General features: G+C 47.3%; 2 protein-coding genes and 1 long non-coding RNA gene across 5 annotated transcripts in view; 2 read left to right on the forward strand and 1 right to left on the reverse strand.

The window, feature by feature from the left end:
• TIRAP (TIR domain containing adaptor protein) overlaps nt 1–3,190 on the forward strand; it is a 16,443-nt gene extending 13,253 nt beyond the window's left edge. For both annotated transcript variants that reach the window (XM_067751547.1, XM_067751546.1), the window contains one exon: nt 212–3,190. In XM_067751547.1, coding sequence (XP_067607648.1) covers nt 212–231 — 20 coding nt within the window. In that variant the 3' untranslated portion in view covers nt 232–3,190. The remainder of the gene's footprint in view (nt 1–211) is intronic.
• On the reverse strand, nt 2,723–22,508 carry LOC137231039 (uncharacterized). The gene is made up of 4 exons (XR_010946358.1): nt 20,451–22,508; nt 15,080–15,170; nt 14,165–14,377; nt 2,723–13,787 (listed from the first exon to the last, which is right to left on the reverse strand). It is a non-coding gene; the product is annotated as an uncharacterized lncRNA (long non-coding RNA).
• DCPS (decapping enzyme, scavenger) overlaps nt 8,654–23,235 on the forward strand; it is a 35,530-nt gene continuing 20,948 nt past the window's right edge. For both annotated transcript variants that reach the window (XR_010946349.1, XM_067751545.1), the window contains exons 1-2: nt 8,654–8,895; nt 10,280–10,454. Coding sequence is in view for 1 of the 2 variants with exons in the window: in XM_067751545.1 (XP_067607646.1) it covers nt 8,695–8,895; nt 10,280–10,454 (376 nt within the window). In the remaining variant the exon portion in view is untranslated. The remainder of the gene's footprint in view (nt 8,896–10,279; nt 10,455–23,235) is intronic.

A 23,235-nucleotide genomic window follows, 5' to 3' on the forward strand; every position in this document is an offset into this window, starting at 1 on the left:
GGAGGGACCCTGGTTTAGTAACGCAAACAGGTACAAAATAATAGGAAAGAATTGCCTACCATAAGCGTATCCAGGGAGGGGCGTTGTATTACAGTGGGTTTAGAAGTAAAATAGATTAAAAGGTAGCGAAGACAGGGACATGTGGGGGAAACAGAGATGCTGGGATTTGAGGAGGGTGACGAGCCATGTGATTCTCTTTCGTCCCTTTCAGATCTGCAGACCCTCAGCTGACACTTCTCACATCAACACGGATGCAGACAGTTGGAGCAAAGCTGGAAATGGAGTGAGAGGGCCTAGGACCCTGGGTTCCATACATGTGCCAAGTTGTGAGGAGTAAGTTTGCAGCACTTTGTATGTGACCCTGGGATCAGATTGTCTGTGGCCTCCATAACCATGGGCTCCCAGGAAGGTCCCGGGGAAGCTGGGGACTCCCCCAGGAAGGCTGTGAGGGAGCTGGGGACTCCCCCAAGAAGGCCTGGGGAAGCCAGAAAGTGGAGGTGGAAGGAAGCGTGATACCAAGACATCACCCACGGGCTGCCTCCTGCGTGACTGGACGTGAAGCCTGGCACATCGTGCCCATGTCTTCTTCCCCTGGAATCGGGCACTGGTGTCTAGGTGCCTTCCTCCTGAAGAGGTGGCTCACCTGAGTAAGGAGCTGGAAGCCTGGACTGCGTGCCTCAGCTGGGGGGTTTTCCCAGTTGCCTGCGGAAGCCCTGAACAGGTGTCAGGAGAGAACAACAGGTATAGCGTCTTTCACACTCACACTCTTGCCGGCGTCTCCCAGTGAGTCGTTCACTTCCGAAAGCTGCATGGAAGATGCCCTCAGCACGTCTACAGGACAAATACTGTCCTGTATTTGTTTTCACTGCACGCCTGTCATTAAAGACTCACACCTAGAAATGAGTCTGAAGAGGGGACAGAAGAGGGGAGGGAGCAGGTGGGGTGAAGAGGAGGAAAGCTCAGACCCTTTAGCTGGGATCAAAAGCCCACCCACCAATGCTCTGACATATGGGGGCCTCATCAGGCATCTGGCTAGAACTCCTGCTTTTACAGTAGTTCCTTCACCTCTGCACTCAGAGGAATCAGTGTATTTCTTCTGGCAGATCGATGGTCTACCTTGTAGGACAGGCAGAGTTTCATTCATCCGTTCTTAGTAAAACTTGGTTGTTGAACTGAAATGAATTTATGATTCCCCTGATGTGTACTTTTGTGTCTCTTCTCCCTCTTCCCCCACCACATCTCCTCCTTTTACTGAAAAAAATGTATATATATATATATATATATATATTAAATTGAGATATAATTGACATATAACATATTAGTTTTAACTGTACATGATTCTCTATTTGTATATATTGTGAAAAAATTTTATTTTTAATTACAAATTATCTTATTACATACAAAAGGACTAAAGAATAATGCAGTGTACACTCACGTACTCAACACCCAGCTTAGAAGCCAAACCTCACAATCCCCATGTTGCTCCCTTTGTGCCCTTACATGCTCTTCCCTACTCCCACCAGAAGTAACCACTATTCTGAATTTTGAATTTATCATTCTTAGCTTTTCTCTAGAAATTTATTACATATGTATGCATCCCTGACAATATATTAACTTCTACATGGTTTTACACTTTACATAAATGGTGTTATATTCTGCAAATTCCTCTTTTTTTTTTTTTGCCATGTTTGTAAGATGTGTCTATATTGATTCATGGAGCTGCAGTAAATTCACTTTCATTCCGTTATGTAAATATACCACTATTCAGTCGCACATGTTTTTACAAAAGTGGACATTTGGTTGTTTCCAGTTTTTTTGCTGTTGAAAACAATGAGCCTGTGAGCATTTTTATTCTTGTGTATGTTTCCAAGAGCAAGATTTTCTAGGATTTAACCTAGATGGAGAACAGCTGGGTAGTGAAGCGTGCGCACCTTCAGTTCTGGTAGAAGATACCAAATTTTCTTCCAGATTGGTTGTGCAATTTATGTTCCTGCCATTTGTGCATAAGAGTTGCCACTTTTGCATGTTCTTGCTAACATTTAGAATTATCAGATTTTTTAAATTTTATTTTTTTGCCACGCTGCACGGCTTGTGCGATCTTAGTTCCCTGACCAGGGATTCAACCCGGGCCCCGGCAGTGAGAGCACCGAGTCCTAACCACTGGACTGCCAAGAAATTCCCTAGACTTATCAGTTTTTTAAGTGTTTAATAAGCTGGTGGATGAACACTGGTATCCCATTGTCATAATATTCTTTTTTTCCTTTTGCCTTTTTTTATTAAAAAATATATATATCATACACTAAAAGGAAGAAGGAAGTTTGATGAACCCCCCATATACCTATCACCCACTTTCAACAATTACCAACTCAGAGATAAGCTTTTATTAATAATAACCTTACCCATTAGTCAACCGAAGATCATTTTGAAGCAAATCGCAGGTATTATTTTATTCTAAATATTTAAGTATGTCTCTCTAAATTATTAGAAGTTTAAAAAAAAATGACCACCATATAACAGTATCTTTTAAAGAACAGAAGCTTTATTTTTTAATGTGAAAACTTTTATCTATTACTTTGTAGTCTGTGCTTTTTGTGTCTTCTTTAGGAAATCTTCCCTACTCCTGTAGTTTCTTCTGGAAGTATTTCACATTTAGGTCTTTAATCCACCTGGATGTTTTGTTTGGGTTTGTTTTTGTAGCTCTTGGTTTATAAGTTAGAGATACTTTTTTTTTTTTCATTTGAATAGCCATTATTTACTGACTAGTCCATCCTTTCCCCACTGATTGTGATGTCACTGCTGTTATACGTTGTCATACGTGAGGGTCTGCTCCTGGGTTCTCCAGCCTCCTCCCTTTGTTGATGTATCCCTGTGTCAGTGGCACCGTGGCTTATGTACTGTTGTTGTTAGTAAACCTGGATAACTTAATAGTCAGCTCTTCCCATTCCTCTTAATCATGAAAATCACTTCCACCCTTCCTGTTCCTTTACTCTTTCATGTAAATTGTTTATTCAGTTTGTCAGATTCCAGGAAAAGGCCAGTTAATATTTTTATTGGACTTACATTGAGTTGAGAGATTAATTTGGAAAGGATAGATTTTTTAATTATATTGAATCTTTCTCCTAATAAAAATGGCATGTCTCCATTTATTCATGTCTTTAAATGTATTTCAATAAAAACTTTATAAATCTTTTCCATATTGGTCAGTCACATTTTTTATGAGATTTATTCCTTAGTATGTCATATTTTCTGTTGCTACTGTAAAAGGTTTTTTTAAAAAAATATTTTTATTCATTCATTCATTCCTTCATTTTGGCTGCACTGGGTCTTTTTTTTTTTTATAAATTTATTTATTTGTTTTTGGCTGTGTTGGGTCTTTGTTGCTGCGCGCGGGCTTTCGCTAGTTGCGCTGAGTGAGGGCTGCTCTTCGTTGCGGTGCGTGGGCTTCTCATTACGTGCACCGGGTGTTAGTTGCGGCATGCGGGATCTTTTTTTTTTAGTTGCCGCATGCGAACTCTTAGTTGCGGCAGGCATGTGGGATCTAGTTCCCCAACCAGGGATTGAACCCCGGGCCCGTTGCATTGGGGGCGTGGAGTCTTAACCACTGGACCACCAGGGAAGTCCCCCATATTGATTTAATATAAGCAAACTACTGAATTATTTATTCTATAAGACTATAGACTTTGTTGGGTTTCTATAAAGACAATCATATAATTTGCAAGACAAAACAAAAACTTATCTTTCTCTGCTGCCTAGGACCACCAGTAAGATATTGAAAGTGACAACTTTGTCTAAATTATGATTTCAAAGGGAATGCGTCAGACATTTCACCATTATACGTGGTATCTGTTGTACGTTTTGGGTTTGGTACATATTTTTTAACAAGCTGTAAGTTTCCTGTTGTTTCTAGTTGATTATGAGTTTTACTTATGTTGAATGGGTTTGAAATATATTCTAAAATTTCCGCATCTACTGAAATGATGTTTTTTCCCCCCTTTTAAATGGTAATTCAGTGAATAACATTAGATTTTCTAATGTTAAGCTGGTCTTATATTCCCGGGGTAAACTTATCTTGATCGTGATGTATTATTACCTTTGTTTAAATTGCAGGATTCAGATTGCTAACATTTTCTTCATTATTTTACATGTATATCCGTATGTAAGATTGGCCCATAATTATCCTTTCTTGTATTATCCTTTTCTGGCTCTGTTACCAAGGTTATATCAGCTTTCTAAAATAATTGGGGAGTGGTCCCTTTTTTCTATTCATTGATGAGTTAAAGCTTGGAATTAATTGCTCCTTGAATGTTTAGTAGACTAATATGCAAATGCAGTTGGACCTAGCGTGTTTTGCAAGGGGGAGAGTGGGGCGGATTTAAAACTCCAATTTCTGTATCTTAAAGAGTTATAGATCTATTTAGATTTTTCATTTCTTCTGGAGTCGATTTGGCGTAAACAGTGAAGAATACAAAACTGGCTGAAATAGATTTTTCAGTTTGAATTCCCGGATCATGTAGGCAGTATGAATCTGAATTCTAAACCTGCATGGAGATTGGCCCGTGATTACAAATTTTCAGGGTTTTTTGTCTTTTTTTTTTTCTTCTCCCCTCCGGAGCCAGATGTTGAGGCAGGTAAGTTTCCTAAACATCTTGTCTCCTTTAGTAGGGCAGCTTTTCTTTTACTTTTTAAGTAGTTGGCCCTTTCATTGAGGTGGGGGCCCTTTAGAGATCTTGGCTCGCTGGGAAGTTTTCTCTTCCAACTCCTCGCTTGCATGAGCCCAGATCTGCGCCTTAAACGTCACATTTTAAAGCCCGAGGCTCTAGACTTCTAGGAACAAGCCATCACCCTTAGAACTTCAGCTTCAATACCCACTTACTATTCTATAGATTTTATTTTCTTGGGAGCACAGGAATGTAACCAAAGGGATGTTTTAAATTTTGCATCCAGAATGTTTAGGAGTTTTTAGCTGATTGTTTTTAGAATATCTAGTCTGTCATACTACCTGAAGTGGAAGTGTCTAGTCCTTCTTTAAACTAAACTAAATAAATAAGTAAAATAAAAGGGAGAAGTTTTGAGATTCCGCAAGAAAATGGAAGGATTGATGCTTATAGATGAGGGCTTCCCAGTAACAACCTTCTAATACAGCAATGTCCAGTCGAACTTTCTGTGGTGATGGAAATGTTCCACATCTGTGCTGTCCAATGTGATACGAGCCATGCGAGCCATACGTGGCTATCAAGCACTTGAAACGTGGTTGTATGACTGAGGAACTGAATTTTAAATTTCATTTAATTCTAATTAATTTAAATATAAAGTTACATGTGGCTAATGGCTATTGGATAGGACAGTGCAGAGCCTTCTAATGTTTCCAAACAAGCTGAACTAAAAAATTATCAGCAGACAAATGCCTCTGAAGCCAAGTGAAGATTTACTGCTGTAAAGGTCCCTTACACTCTGCTGTCTGGTATTGCAGCAGGTCCTCTGGGGGCTGAGGCTCCCTATGAGCTCATCTTTTCCTTGAGCCAGGCCCTCTTATGAGTAGAATTCTGACCTTATGCATATTCTAATTAGCATTATACAGTTGGTCCTCCAACAATGTGGGGCTTAAGGGCGCCAACCCTCTGTGCAGTAGAAAACCAGCTACAACTCTACAGTTGACCCTCTGGACGCGTATCTGTGGATTCATGTAGTAATGCAGTATTTACTATTAAAAAAAAATCTGAGTATATGGAGACCCTGCAGTTCTAACTCGTGTTGTTCAAGGGCCAAGTGTATGCTTCTTTTCTTTTCTTTTTTTTTCTTCAGCTAAGACAGCAAAAGAGATGATTTACTGTACACATTACATTCAGCCGCAACTGAGAACAGAACTAGTACAGAATGACACAGGTCCAGGGCAAAGGACCACAAGGGGTCGTTTTGATGTGAGCAAGGTGGGTCTCTCAAAGGTTGTCAAGGCAATCAGAATGGGCATACATGTTCCAGATCCACTGAGACAAGTTCTAGACAGTAGGTATGCAGCCCAACAATTTCTACCAGCATCCCTGGCCTCTGGCTTCCCTTGTTTCTGCTCCTGTGGCCTCCATGGGTGTACGATTTTACTGGGACCTCTGCCTCATCTTTCTTCTTTTGTGCTTGAGCCTGCACCTTTGCTTCTTCCTCCACTTCGCTCTCATGGCACGGAGGTTTCTCAGGAGATGGCACTAAGGCTGAGAGCTGTTTCTTTTCTTTTTTAAAAAACTTGTTTCAAAGAAAAATTTCACTTTGAGTGACAATTATTTTTCTGGAAAGCAGAGACTTCACTCTCCTGAAGTTTCCACCAAAGCCACCATATTTCAACCAGTCTTGCTAATAGCCCAGCTGGTCACTCATGCTTATGGGGGGACGGGGAAGAGGAGCTAGAGAAAGTGCTATAAGTTTAACTGGACTAGTGCAAGCTCACCCAACAGGGCTTTGAAAACCCAATATGCTCCCTCCCACCAAATTAAAAAAAAATTTAAAAAGTAAGGGTGGCGAGTAGAAAATACCAATGGTTTGCTGACAAAAAAAATGTCGCCTGCCATTTCAGTAAACAACAAATACTGCCACCATCAAGCCATCAGCCACACAGCCACCCCATGGTGCACCTGAGGGGAATTCAGGATGGAGAAAAAGAGGATACCGGCCCTAGATAGTTAAGATGCATATCTAAGGAATAATTCCAAGGAGCCCAGACTCTTGCATTTTCCCATACACAGACAAGCACTAAAATCATTAACTTGAGATGTCTCTTTTTTGTGATTAGCAGTAATCTTTTTTAAATTAATTAATTAATTATAGTATTTATTTATGTATTTATTTTTGCTGCTCCAGGTCTTAGTTGTGGCACGTGGGACCTTCATCACGGCATGGGGGATCCTCAGTTGTGGCACGCATGCGGGATCTAGTTCCCCGACCAGGGATCGGACCGGGGCCCCCTGCATTGGGAGTGTGGAGTCTTACCCACTGTACCCCCAGGGAAGTCCCCTAATAGTAACCTTTTGATGTTCAACTACATTTTTTTTTTTCCAGCAAAATCTCCTATATATCCTGGCTCCTCCCTTACCTCTTTGGAACAGCTCCTCAGAGCTATCCTGACAGTCCGTCTCCCGGGCTGTAGTCCTCAGTAAGGTCCCTGAATAAAATATAACTTTTAACTTTTACATTGTGCGTTTTTTTTCCAGTTGGCAGGTTTCAGCAGGGGTGAGCTCACTGCTCAGGAGATGATGCTGATGTGCCATTGGTCGCTGGAAGGGTGTGCTCGAGCACTGGGAGGTTGCAGAGAAATTATCAGTAAAAATTTTACATGGCCAAAAAAAGAAAAGAAACTCCGATGGATGAATCATATTCATGCTGCAAATCACAACCCTGGTAGCACGGTGGACACATGGTCAAAGTGGGTGAAACGGAGCAGGACACTGTGAGGCCTTCCTGGGAGCAGACCCCAGCACTACCCCCATCTCAAGTCTGTAGAAAACCTTCAGCCTCCTAGGCCTTCCCAGAGTTCCAAAGAGCAAGTTGAATCAGAGAAGTGAGGAAATGCAGAGACAAAGGAAAACAGTCAAACAAGACAAAAATAGTAATAGTTTAGCCATAAAACAAAGTCAAGGACCCTTAGTTCCTCCTCCAGGGCTAGAGATAATATCCTGAGCCATATCCCTGAGTTATTTTGCAGAGACTGAAGCCCCCACCAGGTGGAAGAAGTTAACTGCAAACTGCGTGCTGACCATATCTGCGTAGACTCCCAGCCTCTCTGGAACTAGAAGGTTGATGTTGACTCCAGAAATACCACCTAGTTACATCACCACCAACCAATCAGAAGAAGTCCAGGAGCTATCAGGCACCCCATGACCCTCTCCCTCATCTTGTCTTTAAAATCGCATCTCTGAAAGTCATCAGGGAGTTCAAGTCTTCTGAGCATGAGCTGCCCACTCTCCTTGCTTGGCCCTACCTTGAGAGCCTTACTACTTTCCTTCGCCGCAACCCAGGGTGGGTAGACTGGCGGGCTGGGGGGAGCACACACAAGCTCGGTTCAGTAATGTGGATACAGAGGGGCAGGAGCCTCCAGGCTGGAGGTTTTAGAAATGTATTTCAGTCCCTGTTCACTTACCTTTTCAGCCAAAAGTACTGAGAACTGAATAGGATGAACATTTCTGTAAAATGAAAACGGGTGAAAACTGGAAATGATTTAAGGGCTTGCTCTAAAAACAAATTGACCAAGAAATAGATTGGCTCAGATTTCTGAAACATCCCTTCCACTCTAATCAATGTGGGTGTAATTCTGATTAAAATGTGCATTCAACCAAAGTGTCAACGCATTGAGTCCAAACGGCGTCTTTTGGCTCCTGCCCCTGGGAGGCTGGGGCAGCCCTCTCCCCTGCAGCCTCTCTAGCCCGCCTCTTTAGGGACTTGTTGCCTTCTCGCTGCCCTCAGCACCGGCCTCCACTCGGGCCGGCTAGCACCAGGGGACCAAGGGGAGGTAACTTGAATTAAAACGCTCGTTCCGGGTGGATCCCAGTGATCAGCGCTCCGAGGCTCCCTAAGGCCGGAAGGGATGCGACCTCCGGCGCGGAGCACGTCGGGAGTTGTAGTCACCGCCCCTTGGCTGAGGTGGGAGGAGGCGGCCGGGAGGGGCGGGGCCGCGGCCGGGTTCGCGCAGGCGCACACCTCCCGCCGGGCAGCATGGCGGACACAGCGCCGCAGCCCAACAAGAGAAAGCGCGAAGTGGATGCCGAAGAGGCGGAGGCGCTCAGCACAGAGGGGAAAGAAGCGGGCGTTGGGAATGGTACCTCTGCCCCTGTCCGCTTACCTTTCTCCGGCTTTAGAGTGAAAAAAGTGCTGAGGGAGTCTGCGCGGGACAAAATCATTTTCCTACACGGGAAGGTACCATTAGGCAGCCCTGGGGAGGGAATGCGGGAAGGAGCGACCCAATCGTCGCCTCGGAGGCGGATTTTTTTTTTTTTCTTTTTTTAGATTCTTCAGAAAATACCAAGCACATTCCTCGGTGGGGAGCGGGGAAGGCAGAGTGCACTAAAATGCAGGGGGGTTAGTTCGTGGAGGAGGCAAGACTACCTGTGAAATTAAGGGAATTAACACGCGTAGGGCTGATTTTCCTAATTCCTCTTTTACTAAAAAAACCTAACATTTGTAGAGTGTATTGCCGATTCATAATCACATGTTGAAGTCCCTAAGCAGTCATCAGTCATTCATTAAACCTGTAAGTTGCTAGGAACCCAGCAAGTGTTGCCGGACGGTCTTGCTCATCCAGGCCCCAGGTAGGGACATAGAGACTGGGAAGTCTGATCCTTGCTATAAAGAACTCCAGCCCCAGCCGAGGAGACAGTTTATTAAATTGGTGATTCAGTTCCACATATCACGCTCTGACTGTCCAGCACTGAGCTGGGTGCGGGGGACGTAGTGATGAAAGTTACCATCCTTGGTCTTCAGGAGAGCAGAGTATCTTCAGGTAGGCAGACACCGCTGCCTCTAATGCCATGTGCTCAGCTTTCCAGCAGGGGCTGAGGAGAGACTGGAGACCACCTCAAGAACTAGTGAGGACGCTGGCCAAGGGTTCTCCAGAACTCCTGGCAGGAGCTCTCACTTTTGAGAGCATCAGGGGGACCTGGCCAAGGCTTCCATGCCTCTCTGTGTCTCTCTCTTTTTTTTTGGCGGTGCTGGATCCTAGTTCCCAGACCAGGAATTGAACCCACGCCCCCTGCATTGGAAGCGTGGAGTCTTAACCACTGGACTGACAGGGAAGTCCCTGCAACTTGTTTTTTACAAGGTTCTGTCTGGTTCTCTCACCCCTACCTGTCTTCCGTCTGCAGCACCTGCTGAAGATTTTAGCCATGAGAACCTTCGACCTAGAAGCCTGTTGGGATACCCAGATTCTAGTTTCTGTTTCAGCATTGACTATTCGTGTGACTTTGGGCAAGCAGTCTTCTCTGGACCTCAGTTTCTTCATCTGTATGGGGAGAATTTGACAGAGGCCTTGTGAGCCTAAACTAGAAGACAGCTGAGAAGCTTTGCATCGTTTAGAAGGAGGATGTGAGAGCTGCCACAAGGATTTGGGTTGATGAGATGCCTTCTCTGGGAGAAGAAACATGGGCGCCATCGGCTAGACTTCCCCAGAGGGAAGACTGCAGGGAAGGAGATCCCAGGTGTTGGGATTGCAGAGGCCCTGGGAGCTTTTACACCTTTTACCTTTGCTCTCCAGGCCTCACCTGTGGTTCTGCCCCTGGGCCCACTGATGGTGTCTCACCCACAGGTTAATGAGGCTTCTGGGGATGGGGACGGAGAGGATGCCATTGTGATCCTGGAGAAGACACCATTTCAGGTGGACCACGTTGCCCAGCTCCTGAAGGGCAGCCCTGAGCTCCAGCTGCAGTTCTCCAATGATATCTACAGCACCTATCACCTGTTCCCTCCAAGGCAACTGAGTGGTGAGCACGTGGGGTGGAGGTGGCTGCCTGTGGGGAGAGTGGGATGGTGGGGAATTAGGGGGTGTGGTGACCACTCCACAACTGATTTGCATATTCTAGTGCAGTGGTTCCCTATGGAGGAAGGAGCAATCTCTGAAGACATTTTTGGCTGTCAGATCTGGGGAGGTGGGGTGCTGCTGGTACCTAGAAGGTGGAGACCAGAGATGATGCTAAATATCTTACAAAACACAGGATGGGCCTCCACAACAAAGACATGGCAACGGTGCCGAGGCTGAGAAACCCAGTTCTGGTGTGATGTGCTTTGGGGTGAGAGTGTGATTCATAGGATGGAACGGTTTCATCTACTAATTGAGTAATAATGATTGTCAGCACTTATGAAACCCTTACTGTTGTGCTAGCCACCATTCTAAGTACTCTACATGTGTCATTGTATTTAGTCTTCAAAATAGCCCTATCGTGATAGGACTTTACAGGTGAGGAAAATGCGATTTGGGAAGGTTAATGCTGTGTGTCTAAGATCACACGGCAAAAAGGTGGCAGAGAAACTGAGATCTTTTTAGTCGACTGAGGACTTGCTCACCACGCGGCTGTGGAATGAGCAGTGTGCTGGGTGCTGCAAGATCAGTTAGTTCCCTGAAGGAACTCACTTTCTAGGGGGGAGACAGTGTGATTGACGAAGGACTTGAGAAGGGCAGGGGTGTGTGGGTTAAAAGGCAGTGATTTGGTTTTGATTGCAAGTATTTTTTTAATTTATGAAGAAGTGGAAGAAGAAGAATATTCCGTGCCTAAAGCCAGACGCGATGTGAGCTTTTCTCCTTTAGACGGTTAGATTCAGGAGGCAGCTTCGTGGGAAGCATGAGGCAGCCTGGTTGACCTTGAAGGTTCCTTCCAACCAGGAAATTCTGGAATGTGCTTTGCAGCCCAGGACAGTTTTATAATATCCTTCTGTCTTTATTTGTCCTCCAGCATTTAAGAACAGTTTGGCTTTACGGATATCCTGCCACAGTCTTTTGGATAGACTTAGTCTTTTCCGCACCCCCGAGAAAGGGTTCTCTTGTTGTCCTTCGGAAATATATGTGAATGCTTAATGTGAGACAAGCAAACTTTTCACGGCTGGAAGCAAAAGAGCCCGGTCCTTTGTTGAAAGAGGGCCAGATTGATCGGTTCCCGTTGACGGAAATGGACGGCTGTATTTGCTTTCTCAGGCGCTGACATTTAAGCAGACATAGTCGTCAACACAGCGTGACGAAGCATGACAGTAGCCAAACACTGTAGTCAAACACGACGTGGGGCAGCCCCCAAACTACAGGCTCTGGGACCGTTATTCTGCTGCACCCCTTGCCCTTGCCTTACCCTTTTCTCTGTCCACCCTCCCCACCCTCACCCAAAATTCAGAAGGTTTTGCTCCACAGAGCAACCTTGTAGAACTCCCTTTCATATTATTTTTTTCAGCACATGTACTTCTGTGGTGCTGCACACAGTGGGTGGTGGCTACTGCCCCGTCTTTCTATTTTTGTCATTTTTTTCCAGGATAAGCGCTGAAAGAGGCAGTGGATTATCAAGATGACAGGTGTTCGTCTCCATTCAGCCCCGAAGATGTCTGCACCTCTTCCCCAGTGCTGTACACTCCTACCTGGGAGCCTCAGGTTTTAGCTCACCTTTTCCAGGGCTCACTGTCTTTTTAGCAGAAGCACACAAACAGTGCATTATATTCTTATTTTTCCTACTGAAACTAGGCATGGCAACTTGGAAGTTATAACAGCCTGGCTCAGGGCTCCACCCTCATCCCTCTCTCATCTCGCTGTGCCTCCTGTCCCTGGATGACATACCAGATCAGGGATTGGCAGACCTTTTCCATCAATGACCAGAGATAAATATATTAGGCTTTGTGAGCTACTAGTGGTCTCTGTCACGTATTCTTTTCTTTTTTAACCTTTTTAAAAATAAAAGTACTGCTCTTATCTTGCTGGAGGTAGGAAAACAGGCCATAGGCTGGATTTGACCTTCTGGCCATAGTTTGTCAACTTCTGTTCCAGACTTTTCCCACTCACAGTGTGGTCTGTGGACCAACAACATTGGTATCGCCTGACAGCTTGTTAGAAATGCAGACTCTCAGAGCCCGCTCCGGACCGCAGAATCAGAATATGCATTTTAGCAAAAACCCCAGGTGAGTCACATGCACACGAAACTCGTTGAGAGGTCCTGGTCTTTGAACACATCTGTGGGTGGTGTTCACATTTATTTCTCCATCTCTGACCTCTCCAAGAACCCCAGGCTCATACTGAAATAAACACTGACTTGACATCTCTATTTGGTGGTCTCGTAAGTACCTCAGAGGTAAAATGTGGGAACTGATGCGCTGTCTTTGGAAGCACTTAGCACCTATTAAATTGTAGCCACTGTAACTGTTCTGATGTGCTGGGCCCTGTGCTGGGTGCTGGAGCTTCAGAGACGAATGAGAGGTCATCTCTGCCCTCTCAGTCTTGTTTTGGGGAGGGGGCACCCCACAAGCTACTGTGAAAAGGGGGAGGTAAACCTCTCAAGGTTGGGTCACTGCCCGGATGTAGGGAACAGCGGTCCTTGGACGTTGGAGCCGTGTCAGACTCATTTCCAGGCCCCAGCAGCCAGGCCTGCATAGGTGTTCAGTAAATGACCCCTGAAGAATGAACCCACAGACCAGCCCACCTCTCTTTTTTTTTCCTGTGGGCCAAGCATTCCACAGCCACGAGGTGGCAGCACGGCCAGGGTATTCCTTTGGCCTTGGTCCTCAGGCTTCTCGGCCCCGCCTCTCCAGTCCCAGTCACCAGCTCATTTCTCAGCTGGCTGCTCTGAGGACTTCTTCTGGTATTTCTCTGTTCTTTGGCAGACTTCTTCTCTTCTAGCCTGAGGTTTTGCTGTCTCCTCACTCACCCCTTCCAAGTTCTCAGCCGACCACAAAAGGCTGTTCAGCGAGGCCCCCATGGCTCCCCTACCCCGTTGACCTAATAGAGCACAGGCGTCGAAGTCCGACCCAGCCAAGCGCTAACACTTACTGGTGCTGTTTCGCAGTTTTCATATATAGTGCAGGGGTCAAGGGGTCCGCCCTCCCCCGGCTGGGATCCTATCTTTGCCATTTACCAATTGTGAGAACTTGAGTGTCTGTATTCAACCAACAGATTAGGGAATGCCTGCTGCCAGGTACACACAGGCGAGGGCATCAGACGTTACCTCCTTTGGAGTCGTAGTGGGGAAGTCAGACAGCAACAAGGAGACACATCGACACGGCCGTGAACAGGAGAGGGGCTGCTCGGGCTGGGGACCAGGGCTCTGTGGACACGACCCCCAAGCTGAGGCCTGAAGGATGGAAAGGAACCAGCTGTGCAAAGAGCTGGTGAGAGGGGCGGGGAGAATGCCCCAGGCTGAGGCTGCAGCACGTGTTCTGGGGGAGGAAAGAGAAACAGAGCAGCGGGAGGCTGGTGGGTGGTTGGTGACCGAGCTGTGTGGCCCAGATGAAGCCGAGGAAGTAGCTGCAGTTATTTCCTTGTTAAATTAGGTTAGTAACTGAACCTACGTCAGGATGGTTATGAAATAAATGAGACAAGAAAGGGTGTTTTAAGATTTTTTAGCCTCTATCCACAGTGAGAGATATATAGTTTACATTGTGACCCAGTGCAGAGAGATAAATATATGTGAATATAAGGTACAGAAAGAATTCACAAAACAGTACTTACCCTTAGTTTACGGGACACGCTCTAGTATTCTCATCTTCCTTCCAGTCTTGTCTGTTTCCTTTTGTTTAGATGCTGGTCCTAACCTCCTAAATTAATTTCCTCACCCCTGTCATGGGTTATGACCCACTGGGATGAGGTATCTGAAGCACTCAGCACAGTGGCGTACGGTGTGGACTCAGAAGTGTTAGTCATCTTTTGTTGTTGTTTTTCCACCTTTAAAATTATATGAGCCTTAAATGGAACAATATATGTAACAGAGGGAAACACGCCTGGCCCTGACCACGGTCCGGTTTCCTTTGTTCCCCCTGTAGCCATGTGGCAAATGTGAGCACCGTGTGGGCCAGATGGCAGGGCAGAGCCTGGCCCCCTCCTGCTCCGGCTCTCACGCTTTCACGCCCTGTGGCCCATCAATGGAGCCCTTTCATTGAGAACTCTGTTCTCTTACCTGGGAAGAAGGGGGCAGATAGTAGGGAGAGGGGTGTGACTCAGAAATCTGGACTGCCTCTGAAAAGGCCATTGTTTTCCCTGCTGTTAGAGCAGGGGTGGGGAATCTCAGGTTCAGAGCAGAAGGCTTCTGTGTGTGAGTGAGGCCGGGCCAGGGAGCAGAGGGACCCCTGGGAATCCCATCTTCTCGTGGTTGCAGGGAACTCCCAGAACTCTAGCTATCTAGCTACAGGCCCGGTATTCTGTACAGAGGCAAAACCTGGGGCTCTGGAGGAGGGGCATTTTAAAAGGCCAGCCACTCTCATTAGAGTCTTCCTGGCAGCATAGGACAAACTAGAAACAGTCCAGATAACAACTAACAATAAGAGTAAGTAAGTAAGTCCTGCACCGGACTACTCCACCCAGCTACACACGTCAGGAAGGAAGGCTCTACACGCATAGAGCCGGAAAAGCAAGACATAAAATACTCACCGTGTGATTCCTTGATTCCGATTAGATCACGTTGAAAAACAAGCAGAACTAAACAATACACTGCTTGGGGATGCATTCATGCCTCATAAAACTAGGAAGACAAAAAGAGAAATGATTAACCCCCAGTTCAGCAAAGTGATTATCCCTGGCGGGGCAGGGCCGAGACTTCAGGTAATATTTGTTTCTTGGGCTGTGTGCTCCATGCATGGATGTTCTTTTATTTTAAGTCTTTAAACAGTATATATTTTCTATTTATGTACATATGTGTGTGTATGTAAAATGTGTGTGTGTGTATATATACATATATATGTGTGGTATATACACACACACACACATTTAATATTTACAGTATATCTCCCAATTAAAAGTTAAGAAAAACTGGCAAGTCCTTGGAAGAACTAAGAATATTCCCCAGGTGCATTGCAGGGCTCTGCCCTCATTCTCAAGTTTCGTTTCTAGTCACTGTTGCTGCAAGTAAAAGTGTTTGATTAAGGCTTCCTGCCTTCCTCTGGGTCTGGGGCACTAGCAGACTTTTGTTTCTGTTCTGCCTTCTGTGGACGAGGGAGCCCCGTGCTGTGCGGTGCCCACTCGGGTCAGTGCCAGCGGGCAGAAGAGGGTGGCATGTGGCCTCCTCCAACGACTGGAGGACAGGGCCGGTACCAGGCTCCGTGGCTCCGCTTCGGCACAGACTGGCACAGGCCTCTCACCCCGTGCCCTCGGGTGTCCTCCGCAGCCCTCCCGGCACAGCTGAACTGAAGGACAAGTGCAGTTTGAACCGTGACCAGCAGAGGAAGCCTTGCCAGACAGGTCTCGGCCAGGACAGCACCAGAGCAGGGTGGGGAAGGGCGCCAGCGTCACCCAACACGAGAAGTACCTCAGGCTCAGGGCCACATCACGGAATTGCTCTGAGACTCAGTTTCTCTGAATGAGAAATGAGGAATCGAGTAGCCGACTAGCCTACCTCAGGGGGCTTCGGTATCCGATGAGGTCATAAAATCATCATTTCTCAGCTCTGAATGGGATGCAGAGGTCAGTCATCAGAATTGCTTGAGGAGCTTTCTTGAATACAGAGTCTGGACCTACTGACTAAGAATGTCTGGGGTAGGCTGGGGCATTTATCAAAGTCGTACAGTCACGCGGTCAAGTAGAGACAGGCTCTGGCCTGTCTGGCCCACCCTGGTTCTGCCTTCTAGAAGTAACTACCATTAAGACAATTTCTGGGGTTAGTGCTTCTGGTGATTTCTTCTAGACACTTAACTGGGTAATACGCTTATGCAGCTCTTTCTTGATTTATCGATTTTGACATTATCAATTTCTCACAGTGGAGGATGAAAGTCTTAGCTCCTTTACATTTTCCTCACCCTCCCTCCCTCCCTCCTCCTCCCAATTTTTGATGTTTATATTATTATTACCAGGGTTTTTTTCTTAATTGCCTTTGGAATCCTAAATATATTGAAATCTTTAGTCCTTATTCCATGTACTATAGGTTGTATCACTGTGCTGGGGGAGAGTATCGGTGAGAAGCCTCCGGCCTTCCCTTCCCAGCACCTCTTCTGTCCTTTGCTGTCCCCCAGCTTCTCTGTCAGCTGTACTGTACTTGTATTTCACAGCTCCCAGGCAGCCCTGAGATCACGAGGGCAAACCACTTACAACCATTCTGTACCCGGACAGCCATTCTGTTTTTCACATTCAGTACAGTATTCAATTACGTGAGATAGCGACACTTTATTATAAAATAGGCTTTGTGTTAGATGGTGGTGCCCAGCTGTAGGCTAACATTAGTGTTCTGAGCGCGTTCGGGGTAGGCTAGACTGAGGTATGGTGTAGGTTAGGTGTAGTAAATGCATTTTCGACTTAGGATGGGTTTATCTGCATGTAACCTCATCATAAGGTGAGGAGGACCTGTACTCTGTTTTTGAAATTACCTAGTCATTTACTTTAATAATTTGTTATGTATTTCCTTCCTTCCTTCCGGAAACACTGTTTCCAAAATGCTCTTCTCTTTTCGCTCCGATCTGGAGAGCTGATTCTTAAGGCATGCCTTGAGCTCCCAACAGACTTCCCTTCCACAGCTGCTTTCCTGGGTTAGATCCACTGTCTTCTGGATGCTGCGTCTTTTTCTTTCTTGTTTTACTCTTGTTTAGCTGAAGTACATTCTTAAGTACCTCCTCAGAAAGAATAAATGAGAGGAGAACTTTGAATCTTTTGTTTTGCCCTCACTTTTTTTTTTTTTGGCCACACCACGTGGCTTGTGGGATCTTAGTTCCCCAACCAGGGGTTGAACCGAGGCCCTTGGCAGTGAGAGTGTGGAGTCCTAACCAGTGAACCACCAGGGAAGTCCCTGCCCTCACTTTTAATTTATGATTTGACTGAATACAGAATTTAAATTTATTTCTCCTCCCAATATTAAAGGCATTGATCTCTTAAATAAAGCATTGTTGCTAATAAGATATCCAATGCCAGTTTAATTGTCATTTCTCTGTAGCTAACTTCGCTTTTTGTTGTCATTTGTTTGCTCTGTTAGTTTCCTTCTCTGGAAGCATATAAGATGTCTTCTATCTTTAGTGTAGTGGGGTTTTGTAATGCTGTGTCTAGGTTGGATTTTTTTTTTTTCATTCACTCTGCTGGGTACTTTTGGACCCTTTCAATTTAAAGTCTTATGTTAGCCTTTCACTCTGAATATTTTTTCTATTATTTCTTTGATAATTTCCTTCTCTCTGTTACCTTTATTTCCTCTTACTGGAAATCCTATTAGTTGTTAGACTTCCTATATTGGTTCTGAAACAGGAGGGAAGGGGGCAGGGCACAGCCTTTGAAAGAATGATATAGCCCGAGGACATGACATAAACTGATTAGAACCAAATGGTCCAAGATGGCAGACAAGTCAACTTCCACTAGACCTTGAGCCTCAGTATACACTCACTGTAACACATCAGCAAGCTAAATGACACACCCACAGGCGCCATGACAGTTCCAAGGATCCATAAGGATCAAAAAGTGGGCGGTGGCCCCATTCCTGGAAATCCCCGCCCCTTCCCTAAATAGCTGGAATACTCCTCCCACTCATTAGCCTATGAAATCACCCACCCCTATAAAAACTGACAGCCCCATACCCTGGTGCCTTTCTCACCTTCTGAGATGGCCCACACTCTGTCTGTGGAGTGTGTTTCTCTCTAAATAAATCCACTTCTTACCTATCACTTTGTCTCTTACTGAATTCTTTCTGTGATGAGACATCAAGAACCTGAGCTTCCTTAAGTCCTGAAAGCAGGTGTGTGATCTCAGTTGGAAGATCGTGGGTTTTGGCTGGGTTTGAGTCCCGGCCACGTGGGTTCAAGTCCCAATCTGAGGTGCACGGTTTCAGTCCCATGTGCTGTTTCTGTTCTCTTCCTTTTCCCATCTGTCTTTTCTTTCTGTAGACTGGTAGATGGTCTTGACGTTGTTCTCCAGACCTCCTAGAGAAGGTTTTCATTTGGGAGCCACCATTTTAATTTTCTTTCTTCTGGTCCTCCGATTATTTCATTTTCATGACGTGTTGCTCTTGCTTCACAGAGGCCAAAACTGGGTTAACTTTCTCTGACACACTAATTAGAATTGTTTTAAAAATTATCTCCTGACCCTTAAACGATCCCATTTCCTCTGGGATCTGGTTCTGGTTGTTTATTTTGGTCATTCTTTTTTTCCCTCAGCTGTTTTTCCCCCAGTGTCTGGTGAATGTTAGTTCATTTGTATTTATTTTATTAAAAAAATGTTTTTTGGCCGTACCATGTGGCTTGTGGGATCTTAGTTCCCCGACCAGGAATCGAACCTGGGCGCTCCGCAGCAAAAGCACAGAGTCCTAACCACTGGACCGCCAGGGAATTCCTGCTTCATTTGTATTTAAAAATGAAGAACCAGGCTGATAGTCTAGTGAGCTGATAGGTAGGTCTGTTTCCACAATAGACCCCTGTTGGGTGGGTAGCTGCCCGGTGCTGTGCAGATGGGGAGTGGGGCTTGTCGGCCGTCTGGCCTTGCCTGAGTGTGCAGTTTGAGCAGTGTGTGCTCCGGAGCCTGCATGCTCTCTTGTCCACCATGGCTCATGGGCCAGATCTGGCCTGCTTCCTTTTGTATGGCCCATGAGATAAGAATGGTTTTTACATTTTTCAAGAGTTGTTTAAAAAAAAAAAGAAAAGAAAACTAAGAAGAGTTTTCCTACCCCTGCTCCAGCCCAAGGGTTAATATCTTTGGAGCACATTCCTCTGTTTGCATCTGCGTTAAGTGCCTGCCCCTAGGATGAAGGTAGGCAATGGATGGAGCCAGTTGGTACAGCTCTCCTCTAGAGGGGGCCTTTAGTTGGTCCCAGTCTCCAGCATCGTTTCCCATCCTGTCCTCTGTCCCTGCTTGTTTAGAGCCCACATCCTCTTCTGGTTCCTGTGGTGCCATTGTGTGGGTTTTTGAAACGGCCTGAGAGTCACTATTAAATAGGAGAAGGGGACCTTCCACATATGTCTCAATATGCTGGGTGGGGCTCTGTAGGTGTAGGGAGCTTAGGCCATAGAGAAGTTACCCCATTGAGACCGTGGCCAGATGGAGCCAGTGTTGGTGAGCTGAGACAGACACCTCATTTCTCCCAGACTCCCTTGCACAGAGCGAGTCCTAGGTGCTCATGCACAGTGGGTGGGGTGTCAGGCATGGCCAAATCCATGAGATATTGAAACCTGTGTCCCTCTGACCTAGCGTTTCTACTTCTAGGTGTCTGACTTAGACAGTCACTCATGCACGTCACAAAGAGGGGCCAGAATGTCCACTGTAGCATCATTTGTGATAGAAAAAATGAAAAATAAAACCAAAACCAACCTAAGTGACCCTGTGTGTGTGAAGGGTTAATAGGCATGGTGCGTACGCAGCCTAGGCTACAACGCAGTTGTTACAAAGGAGGGAGGAGGTCTGTATGGACTGTCATGGGAGATCTCTGAGGTCACAGATAACCCCTAAAGACTCATCCCTCTTGTGCTTAAAAAATAGACTTCTATGTACATGTGTTCATGTATATGTAAATTCATTCAAGAAAAGACTAGAATAATGAGCACCAAACTATTATTGGCGTTTATGCCAATGAAAAGGATTAGGGGTTAGACTTCTGAATTATTTGAGAATATAATCACGTGATGCTCTGCTAGAGATTTTTTAGGACGTTAACCTCATCCCCAAACAAAGCAAACAAAGAAGCAGACCAAAAGATTAGCCTGGGCTGGGGCCTCTGGCTATGTCCTTACTTCACAGCCTGAATGACCCTCATTGCATGGGGCTTGTCAGTTCATCAACAAGTACTGTGTACCCCCAAATACGCAGACCCCAAACTGGAGATTTACACTTAGCTGCACAGACATACCTGGGAGATACTGGTCAAGAGTGTGTGGCCACGGAGGGGTGATGCTGGGAGTTGGCGGGGTGGGCCGTGCACAGTTAGCTCCTCCCACACCTGGAGACGTGAAGGCAGAAGGTTGTTCCCGGTGAGGACAGCGGTGTGGACAGAGCTGCGGAGTGGACTCAGCTAGCTGGGCTTTGACATGGGGCTTCTTTAATGGGGCAGGGGAAAGGCGAGCCAGCCCACAGGAGTCTCTCTTCATCAGCAGAGGCCGCCTAAAGATGGCAGATTTCTGTCTGCCTTTCTCCCTGGGTGCTTCAGAGCTTCTGACACCAGCAAGCCAGGGCCCTCTCTGGGGCTTTGAGGGACAGTGGAATAACAACAAGCAGAAACTTCAAGATGGAAAGGCCGCTACCACCAGAGTAGAATTCTTGTCCCAGAATCTGGGTTCTGCTTTCCTCTCAGCTGTCCGACGGGCCTCGCTTGCCCCTCCCCTGCCAGCTGCGCTCCGAGAGCCCTCAGGTGTGGCCTCCTCCGTGCCCCCATCTCTTCCTTCACCAGCTGGGAGCAGAGGCCTCTGTTCAGTTCTCTGCTTAGACTTGTGGCTTCTGCGAGGCTGGGAAGAGCTGGTGCGTTCAGAGCCTATTTAGACGTGGCTAGATCCTGAGCTCCTGAAACGTGGCCACCGCGCTCTCTCAGTCTCTCAGATGGGGCAAGGCGCCAAGACTCTGTGGCAGTCTTAAGGCTCGAGTCAGCAGAAAGTCAGCTTACTCAGGACCAGTGGGCGAGGGTGAATTACCCATGCGCTGGTTCCACTTCAGCCTGGGCGGCCTGGTTCTGATCCGTGCTTCTCCGTGAGCGAAGGCCTAGAATTCCGGTCGTCGTGGCTCCCCGGGAGGCGGGGTGTCCTGTGCCCTCCACCTTCTCGCCTCGCGCCAGCCCACGCAGAATGCCCTGAGACTTGGCACCTCTGCTCCCTTCAGAGTGAAGTAAGGAGATGCCTTTAGACCGGAAGTTGAGATTGAGGCCGTCTTCTGGGACTCCTGAGTGTTCAGTCTAACAGCTTTTAGAGTCTGGTCCGCTGGGCCCCAGAACAGTTTCTTCCCACGTGTGGGGTTAGGGTCTTGCCAGGACTGTCGATGGCAGCTCCATTATCTCGTTAGATATCTGCTCTCATCCTTCTGTTCAGATGCAACTCCCGTCCTGCCACAGCAGTTCCCATCCCTAAAGGATGTAACCCCTGGGGCTGCATTCAGAGTCACTGAATTTGTGGCTGGGCCGTCAGGTCAGGTCCTGTCAGACCCCCTCCTGACCCTCCCGGGCCTCGGAGGACCAAGGAGAGGGGGCGCTGAGGAGCCTGCCGGAGCCAGGGTCTTGCTAAAATCAGCGTCTGCCTCTCCTCTGTCTCCAGTGGCAGCTCTGTGCTTTCCTTGAGACAGGTAGTTAGCTGTTTGGAGGTTTGCTGTGGGGCGGTTGAAGCTTCTTTCCAGTAGGATCCTGACCACACCCTTCAGCCCTGTTTATCCTTGATCTGGAGGTCTTTTCCGACCTCACTTGAGTACTTTCAGCGTCCTGCAGCGTGGGACAGTGCACACCCTGCCCCGGGCCTCCTCTTCCAGCCTCCGGCCTGCTCCCTGGTCTCTATGACACCAGGGCTGGGGAGGGTGTTGTCTGGCCGGGAGGAGGTCCCCAAGAGGAGGAAAGAAAACGCAAGTCCCGGGAGACCCCCCAGCAGCCTCTCCCCTTGCCAACCTTCTCTAGGAATGCTCTGATGGGGTGCCCTGCCAGCCTGGGTCTGGCAGCCCATCACCCGGGGGTCTGCTTGGCTCCTGTGGACGGAGGGTGGGGTGGGCCTCCCAGCCCGCTCACGCTTTGCTCTTGCTTCTCCCCTGCTCCCCTGAGCCTGCACATCTGGGTCAGGTAAGTTGAAACCAGCTCATGATAATGGAGGGAGGGCAGAAGCCACAGGCTGGGCCGTAGCGATGACCTCATCGGGGAGAAGTCATCTGCAGCGCTGGAAAGCAGGCTTGTTTGAACATGTGTGTGGGAAGGAGAGCAGACTGTCTGCGGTTTGCATTTTCATGTTTCATGTGCAACAGCCTTTTCCTGGGGATTCGGCTAAGCGAGCTTTGGCAGAGAGCAGGAAAGCCGGCTGCTCGTTCCTGTCTGTAGCCCTGCCTCTGAAAGCAGTTGGGCTCTCGTGTCTGGGCGGGGGACAGGGTTGGTTTTATTTGTTGGAGAAGGATGTTCAGGAGACCCTAATTAAGGGTCTTGACAGGCAGGACGGAGCTCTGGGCTAGCCATGGGCACACCAGGCTGCGGAGAGGGAGCGGGTGTGGACGGGGCTGCTGTCATCTGGGGTGTGTTGGTGTGACCGTTCCTGCCGCCACAGCATCCCTGTAGAGAAACAGCTGCTGCCCTGAGCCCCACAAGGGCGGCGACCACCCTGCCCCAGGCCTCCTTCCCCACCGTCCATCACTGTCACAGTGGGTGGGCGGCAGGGCGGTTGGTACCACCCACGGAAGTCGAAGCAGCCATCATTCCTGGCTGTCCGCGGGCTCGTCTTCATCCCTCTGTGCTCCCCTCCAGAGCCTGTTCCAGCCCAGCATCTGGCTTCAGCGGACCCCCTGGGGCCGCTCCTCAGACAGGCCCCCGACGCTGAGGGGAGCGAGCTTCTGCTTCCCTGCACTCCCAGGGGGCATTGCAGCGAGCAGCGAGCATCACGTTGTTGGGCTCTTGCGCTGACGTCCTCCCGGACCTCCCAGTCTGCAGCTCCAATCGCTCTGGCACCTCACTGAGCTCTTGGGTT

The sequence above is a fragment of the Pseudorca crassidens genome, chromosome 9, assembly GCF_039906515.1.
Source record: "Pseudorca crassidens isolate mPseCra1 chromosome 9, mPseCra1.hap1, whole genome shotgun sequence".
In the NCBI taxonomy this organism is placed as follows: Eukaryota; Metazoa; Chordata; class Mammalia; order Artiodactyla; family Delphinidae; genus Pseudorca; species Pseudorca crassidens.